The sequence below is a fragment of the Branchiostoma floridae genome, chromosome 12 (genome assembly GCF_000003815.2).
Source record: "Branchiostoma floridae strain S238N-H82 chromosome 12, Bfl_VNyyK, whole genome shotgun sequence".
NCBI classification, from domain to species: domain Eukaryota; kingdom Metazoa; phylum Chordata; class Leptocardii; order Amphioxiformes; family Branchiostomatidae; genus Branchiostoma; species Branchiostoma floridae.
Window position 1 is genome coordinate 10,315,995 of NC_049990.1, and position 8,461 is coordinate 10,324,455.

Genomic DNA, 8,461 nt, shown 5'->3' on the forward strand with positions numbered 1-8,461 from the left:
GACCAACTCGAATTGTTGTTTCACCTCACAGAGACTTGCAGATGCATACAGACACCTGACACAGTCGTATGAGAAGGTTGTCACCGTCATGCAGTCAGGCAGGAGGCTGCTGGGAACGTACTTCCGAGTGGCTTTCTACGGCCAGGTACAGAACACTACTTTCTTTTACGATTGTACAGGTATACTGCTAGAAAAGACTACCATAGGATGTGTGCTTGCTGTAGTAGGCAAAGATTTAGGGATTGCAGCCTTGGCTTTCACAATGTACTAACAGACTCGGATGGTCAGATTCGGGAGGATAATTACATGTAGGTATGTATGACAGAAAAACTTCCTATTTGTTCTCTGACATTGTAAAGCACATTTCTCTAGTTTGGGTAGAATTTTGGAAAAGTTCTTCTTAGTACCACCTTGGTAGAATAGATGACTTTAAGTGGTGTTTTGCACTTTGGAAAACATTATAGGTAAGTTGGAATTAAAGGTTCAGAATAAATCAAGAATGTGTTTTTGTCGGAAAAGTTCGTAGTGAATCTGACTGTATTTGATTATCGATTTCAAACTGTATGATGCTGTCTCATCCATTTTGATTCTTTTGGCAAATAGGCAAATTTTAAGCATTCTGACATGAAAACTTTGTTTTTCTCTCCCTCTTTGTAATGCAATGCTCCCTACCCCAGCAATGGCAGGAGTTTCTGGTAGGTCCCAGCCCAAGCCTCAGCCAGAGTATGAGGAATAATGTGAGGACCTCACATTCTAAAGTTTTCTCGTCTGTTGTATCTTTAAAGTCTGGCACAGCCGTCTTGTGCGAAGCCTGTTCTGAGCACTGCATGACGTCATGCATGTTTCGTGGTCCAGTCATGTTTGTAGCACTACAGCATGAAGATGTCTTGTAATGTTTCACTGCTGTCATATTTGGTTATCGTTACTTACTTTTGCTGTACCCTTGCAGGACTTTGACAGGACTAAGCTGTTGTATACAGTGTAGTATTGAGCGTTTGGGTTTTCTTTGCCTCCTTGTGCATTGGACAGATTACTAGTAATGTTGCGACCTATTTGCTAGTACATATACATAGTGGTATGGTGGCATATTGTCATTCTTGACTTCTACAAAGTGAACACATTGGATGCTACCAGTGACAGATAAGTGTTAGAATCACAGTTTTCGAGGACACTATAGCTGTGGACAGACCCAAAAATCACACATTATAAACTTCTTGTTGGCCCATAGTTGCTGGATAGAGACACCTCAACAGCTATTGGCACAAGAAAAGGATCATGTTCATAAGTTCAACTAATCACCGACTAACTGTGCAACTGTTACAAAACAAGATATCAAGAGGATCAATGCTGTTACCATAGAGCAGTTCCTAATTTTACATTACCCCTTGACGTTATTTGACTTTGTGGTATGAGGTAGTACTTTATATATGCATTGCCTGCAATCTACTGAAGCTTTGTAGTTTTTATACTGCAGCAATGCTGGTCTATTTGGCACAACATTGACAGTGTGGAAGTGAGACATGTACTACTGTTTCCAGCTGATGTTAACAGTGTCACACAGCATTGACACCTATGACATTGCATTGACTTCTTTGCTCCTAGGTGCTCACTATCTGCTTGGGTCCTTTCATTTTTTTCTTCCACTGCCTACATGTATTGTGAAACACAAATATCTGGCTGATAGCTTGCAGTTTGCATTAGTATTGCTAGATGGCATAGCTGCATTGAGCATGAGCAACATTTACACAATATGTTCTTTCCACCACTCAGTAGAATTCTTTGTACTGCACTGAAAGCTTCATTACTCTGTATTACAATGGTCCTCTCTTAGACAAAGTGTTATAATTTTTTTGTATTTAAGCAAGTTATTTGATAAGGTCATTGCTAGATCCTTTCAGACAATATTGGAAGTAAGGAACATTGTAAATATACATGTATGGTTCAAGTTTCTAAGTTTGCAGTCAAATTCATGAAAGTTGCTCACTATACAGTTTTAAATTTAGCACTATATAGCTTTCATCATTTTAAAGCATAAGTGAAGATTGCATGGTCCTGTCCCAAATTGTTATTGATGTTAGCATTTGGTAAAATACATATGACATGTCTGACATATTGTTTATGTCTTACAAGAAGTTGTTCTCCATCTCAATAGGGGTTCTTTGAGGAGGAAGATGGCAGGGAGTACATCTACAAGGAGCCGAAGGTCACGTCTCTGTCTGAGATCAACCAGAGACTGGAGAGGCTGTACAGCGACAAGTTTGGGGTCGGCAATGTCAAGATGATTAAAGAATCTGGAAAGGTATGATACACAAACATCTCTGTGCCATCTGTTTATTTTATTCTGTCAATTAGGTTAAATGGTCACTGCAACCCATTTAGCTCAATCTTGTCACTGAAGAATGGCTTGAGAAATGGCCAGTTCTTGTTGATAAGTGGGGTGGGTTCTTTAGCATACCAATTATGTGGCTTTCCTGAAACATTCAAACCTTTACTTGGAGCTTTATCATATGACTATACGCTCTGTTAGTGGTGTAGTACTAGCCAATTGGAGGTGAACTTTGTTATCAAGGGTATTCTAGCTTATTGGAGACTATATTGAGACACCTTTAATGTTTGTAACGTCCAATGGACTACATGTACATTTACATTGACCACTGGTATTCTGTAGCTTGTCATCTACGTTATGACAAGTGGAAGATATCCTAATGCTTACAGTTAGATGTCCTGTTTTCTGTACTCCACAGGTGAAGGCTAAGGACCTGGACCCAAAGTATGCCTACATCCAGGTCACGTACTGCGAGCCTTACTTTGATGAGAAGGAACTGGAGGACAGAAGAACAGACTTTGAGAAGAACAACTCCATCCGACGCTTTGTGTTTGAGACCCCCTTCACACAGAGTGGGAAAGCCCACGGTGCCTTAGACGAACAGCACAAGAGGAGAACCATTCTCACCAGTAAGGAAACTTTTAAAGATATACTGATGTTAGCTGAGACCTCTGAAAGTACTTTGAAAGTCTCTGTAAATGTCCTCGATCAATTTCTTAGTTTTCATCCCTTAGTGTTAAAGAAAGGTCATACTAGAATCTAGAATAGTTAAGTGAATGAGATAGATACACAGTGGAGTAGAAAGATGGTCTCTTATTTGTTCTAGTCTGACTATAAATTCCTTTTAAATGTGCTTTAGTTTGTCTAAATGCTGACCTGCTTAAGATTATGCCCTCATCATTGATCTGGGAACATTGGGAACTTCTTTATGTAGATGTTGTTTGGGTCGCAGAATATGGTTGTTAAGGGCTGCACATTTCCTACAAATTGGTGAAAATAAAGACAGTACAATATGTTACAATTTTAAGACCCTATATCTGACACAAAATAAAGCGCTTACCAACAATTTTTCAATCAGTCCTATGATCATTATCAAGTTGAAATGACCGAAAGCCTAAGTCCCACATCCGGACTGGAAGTGTGACGTCAGCAAAGGGTCAAAGGTGCTTGGCAGTCGGTATCGGCCCCCGTCACGGTTGAGGGAAGGTTGGTGGGCTCTGATGTAAATGACCCCTTTTACTCCCCTGAGAAAGTAATCCTGTTTGAAATCAAGTATCTTCACCTTACAGTACAATGTATATCTTACGGTGCCCTTTCTTTTTCCCCAGCCTCCCACTCGTTCCCGTATGTGAAGAAGGGAGTGCTAGTGGTGTACCACAAGACCCAGGAGCTGAAGACAATACATGTCATTCTAATAATCTAAATGCCCTTTGTTTCCCCCAGCCTCCCACTCATTCCCGTATGTGAAGAAGCGAGTGCTGGTGGTGTACCACAAGGAGCTGAAGACAATACATGTCATTCTAATAATCTAAATGCCCTTTATTTCCCCAGCCTCCCACTCGTTCCCGTACGTGAAGAAGCGAGTGCTGGTGGTGTACCACAAGACCCAGGAGCTGAAGCCTGTGGAGGTGGCTGTGGATGAGATGCAGCAGAAGACTGCAGAGTTGCGGGAGTTGGTAACACGAGACCCGCCCGACATGAAGAAACTCCAGCTCAAACTGCAGGGGAGCGTCAGCGTGCAGGTCAGGAGATGTTCTTTTACCTTGATGGTTGTCTTACATGTATAGTAGATGTCTTACATGTATAGTAGATGTCTTACATGTATAGTAGATGTCTTACATGTATAGTAGATGTCTTACATGTATAGTAGATGTCTTACATGTATAGTAGATGTCTTACATGTATAGTAGATGTCTTACATGTATAGTAGATGTCTTACATGTATAGTAGATGTCTTACATGTATAGTAGATGTCTTACATGTATAGTAGATGTCTTACATGTATAGTAGATGTCTTACATGTATAGTAGATGTCTTACATGTTATAGTAGAGCCTTTAAGCCTGCGTCACAATTCAAGCGAATGCCAGTCAAATTTTTAGATCGGTTGGGGATTGTCGAATTTTGAAATCCCTAGAGCATCGGTCATATTTTTTAATGAAAATTTTTCCCGTCCAAAATTTTACTGGCTGGTTGTCTCACTCCAAAAAGTTCAAGTTATTGTGTTTTCTGATTTTTTGCCCATTGGTGCTTGCCGACATGTCGGCCAATCTCAATTCTTGATTTGTCACAGAGTTTTTAGGAAGATTTTGTGGTACCTTATTTGAGGATTTAAGAGAGTACATTTTACATGAAGATGTTGGCCTTGTTGATGTTTCATTTTAACTCCTGACTTTTGAGTTGTTGGTGCTTTTCGCAGGTAGTTCTTGTTTTGTCTCAGGTCACCTCAATTAAACTTCTATGTTGCACACACAGGTGAATGCTGGTCCTGTTGCATATGCCAGCACTTTCTTAGACACTGCCAACATTAAGAAGTACCAGAAGATACAGGTGGAGATGCTGAAAGAAGTTTTCAGGTACAACAAGACATATCAGTCTTCTAACAGCTGTAATTACTAGTTAGACTCCACAAGGACCATAACCAATAAAGATTGGCATACATGTACCAAATGGCTTCTTCTGAGTGCTAAAGGTTTAAGTGTAAATGGTGTTTCATTTAAATGTGCTTTGTGTGGAATTTTAGACGATTTACTCACAAATTAAAAGTTATTTCAGTTTTGGCAATACAAAACTGTACTTTAGAGGCAGAGCAATTGAGAACATGTTCCGAAAACTTCTCAATTTGGATTTATGTACAACTATGAGCCTGAGCATACAGCTGAGGAAGATGTATTTGGTATTTTGGCATCACTTTGAGAGCAGAGCTTCATTACAGTAGAAGAATGATAGAATGCTCTAAACATACCTCCTGTTGGTGTTTGCAGGCAATTCATTTGTGTGTGTGGAGAGGCCCTGAGTCTGAATGCCCAGCTGATTAAGACTGACCAGTTCGAGTACCACGAGGGGCTGAAGAACGACTACAAGAGCATGGTGGCCAGACTGGAGGATATCATGCATGAACAGGTGGGTGGGGAGGGGGGCGCACCACTGACATGTACCTAAGGTCATAGCAATTTAATTTCATGGTTCCTGGATTTTTAAAAGTAAAAATATAGCAATAGGACATCATAAAGCTAGTGGGTAGGGAGGAAAACTTGAATATGACTGTATTCACCCCATACAAATGAGTGCACCAAGGCACAAACTTGGTCTTCAGGCTTCATTATCATTATGTTTTTCCAGTTAAGGGTCTTTGGACTTGAGAACCAACAAGTTAAATTGGTGTGGCCTTATGGATACTTAGATCTCTTTCCATGAGTAAGGAGTGCGGCCCATTGGTCTAAAACAATGACTTTGAATCCAAGATGTTGCAGCTCATCTGACTTGTAAAGGCTTGAAATCCATGACACTGTGAGCTTTGGTCTACTGTTCTTAGCATTGATGAAAATAGCAGAGTCATATGTCCCTTTACATTGAACAATAAATGTATTTGATATGTATTGTCTCACTGAATTATTTGTACCATCACGTATACCCAAAATAACGTCTTAATAAAATCACGTGTCTGTAACTCTCACGAGTTTACGTTCTGAAGTGGTTGGTAATCAGTATTGATCCTGAAGAGGGCGACAGTGTTCATTGAAAATTTGATCCATGTATACCTTTGTGTTAGAAGAATGTGCAGCATTGTACTATGATTACCACCAACAAATGAGATTTCATGATAATTTGTTTGTACCAATGGCAATTGTTATCTGAAAAAGATACATCAATGTATGAAGTTAAAATGTGTATGATAAATTCATTGAAAAATACTATTGAAATACCATTATTACCTCCATGACACTTTTCATGGAACTGAAACACCATCAGCTGTATGGTGGCACTTTTCATGGTACTGAAACACAATCAGCTGTATGGTGACACTTTTCATGTTACTGAAACACCATCAGCTGTATGATGGCACTTTTCATGGTACTGAAACACCATCAGCTGTATGGTGGCACTTTTCATGGTACTGAAACACCTTCAGCTGTATGGCTGAAACACCATCAGCTGTATGGTGGCACTTTTCATGGTACTGAAACACCATCAGCTGTATGGTGGCACTTTTCATGGTACTGAAACACCTTCAGCTGTATGGCTGAAACACCATCAGCTGTATGGTGGCACTTTTCATAGTACTGAAACACCATCAGTTGTATGGTGGCACTTTTCATGGTACTGAAACACCTTCAGCTGTATGGCTGAAACACCGTCAGCTGTATGGTGGCAGTTTTCATTGTACTGAAGCACATCAGCTGTATGGTTCAATGGCAAGCAAATTTTGCTTTGAATACATTTTTTTGTTTAAGCCTCATTATATATGTACATTGTAAGCATGATACGCCGAACATATACCTAACATATATATTTGTGATGTATCTGTAGCTGCTGCCCAAGGACCCAGACAGTGTTTCTACTGTTAGCCGGTCATCTCTGCACGTGTTCTCTGCCATCAGTGGAACTCCAACCTCCACCTCCCTGGCCGGGATCTCCAGTGGAGCCTCCACCGTGTAGAGAGAATGCATGGCAGAGAAATTACATATCCTTAAAGCTATCTTCAAGTTAGAGGTGCCATGGTGTAAAAGAGCACCTATCCCCATACTCTGTCTTCTTCAGTCCTATGTTATGGGTAGGTTAATACCAGAGCCAGTTAACACATATCCACATGCTTAGAGAGAAAGCTTGTCACTGAGAGAATGAGAAACTTGATGAGTGTGTATTCTATAATGTACATAGGTAAGGGGAGGGGGGCAGGCACCCTATGTTTGGATAAAGGCTGCCAATATGTAATTATGCACAAAGAAATGTATCTAACGGTGCTACCAGCGATATAGTAGATCTTGTTAAGTTTGCTTTCAATGGAATTGAGTTTTGTCACTCTAGAAAATTGTGCTGTTGAATTCTGTCTTCTTTTTGTCATTGCCTTTTCAAGCAATGACATTGAGTTTGCTTCACTGTGTTAGGTTGCTGGTTTATGATTGACAAGAGATGTTTGATGAGGTCAATACTCTTGAGCCTTGCAATGCCTCGACACGTGTTTACAGCAAATAGATAGCTTTTTAAATGTAATTAAAAGTGTTTACTATTACAGCTGGACATATTCCTTTGGAACATGGCATATTTTGGAACAGTACAAATCATCTAGTTCTGTTACAGTTGCAGGTAGTACTGCACATAAGTCTAAGCCTGCATGTCTTCAGAAGAATGCAACTTGTAAATTCTCCACACAGACAATGGTGAGATAATGTGCAGGGAATTTCACCACAACAAAATAGACTGTGACAGAAATCAAGACTGTGCTGTTAATAGTAACAGTGTTCTCTGGATACTGTTTTTGCATGCTGGCATGTTTTTTGTTCCAAAGACTGTCCCAAATTCATATCCAAGGTTATATCCATTCTACACATAATTTTGATAATTCTCAACAGAGCTAGATGTAACAACAAGATTTGTGACACCTCTTTGACTCCTTACTCTGTCCAGCATTTTATTTTACAATTACAATTATGTCATGTTCCAAAGACATGGGAACAAAGTTAAGGCAGTATCACAGGCAGTGTACATACTGTTTATGGTGACCTCTAACCAGGCAATGATGAACATGGATGCAGAGGAGTAACAGGGTTACACACATGATAGTAACAATTTTTGTGCAAGGAGTTTAGCACGTTTACAAATTGAGCTATGATAGCATAGAATCTTTCAGATGTAAGATTGTAACTATGTGTATTAGCATTTAAACTAGATAAAACAGCAACTTTACTTCAGGCAATTTCTTTTTATATAGCATTAAATATTGGCAATTTTGAGTTAAATTCTACAAATCTATCTAATACATGTATACAAGACTGTTGTTTAAATGAGGCTCCCCTAGACTGGTAAGGGTACTCATAGAGAACTTAGGTATGCTTAGTGCCTAAAGGTATATGTGAAAAGTTAGTCTTTTATTATAAGATATTTGGTGCTGCTAGCAATGGAAGGACATTGATGG

General features: G+C 39.6%; 1 protein-coding gene across 17 annotated transcripts in view; it reads left to right on the forward strand.

Annotated features, from left to right (window-relative positions):
• LOC118428192 (dedicator of cytokinesis protein 9-like) overlaps positions 1–7,649 on the forward strand; it is an 84,637-nt gene extending 76,988 nt beyond the window's left edge. For 13 of the 17 annotated variants that reach the window (XM_035838188.1, XM_035838181.1, XM_035838187.1 and 10 more), the window contains 8 exons: positions 32–145; positions 678–737; positions 2,153–2,299; positions 2,745–2,955; positions 3,878–4,068; positions 4,801–4,901; positions 5,310–5,448; positions 6,856–7,649. In XM_035838188.1, the coding sequence (XP_035694081.1) occupies positions 32–145; positions 678–737; positions 2,153–2,299; positions 2,745–2,955; positions 3,878–4,068; positions 4,801–4,901; positions 5,310–5,448; positions 6,856–6,984 (1,092 nt within the window). In that variant the 3' untranslated portion in view covers positions 6,985–7,649. The remainder of the gene's footprint in view (positions 1–31; positions 146–677; positions 738–2,152; positions 2,300–2,744; positions 2,956–3,877; positions 4,069–4,800; positions 4,902–5,309; positions 5,449–6,855) is intronic. The other 4 variants (XM_035838192.1, XM_035838189.1, XM_035838197.1 and 1 more) reach the window with 1 other exon arrangement.
• The last annotated feature ends 812 nt before the right edge of the window (positions 7,650–8,461 follow it).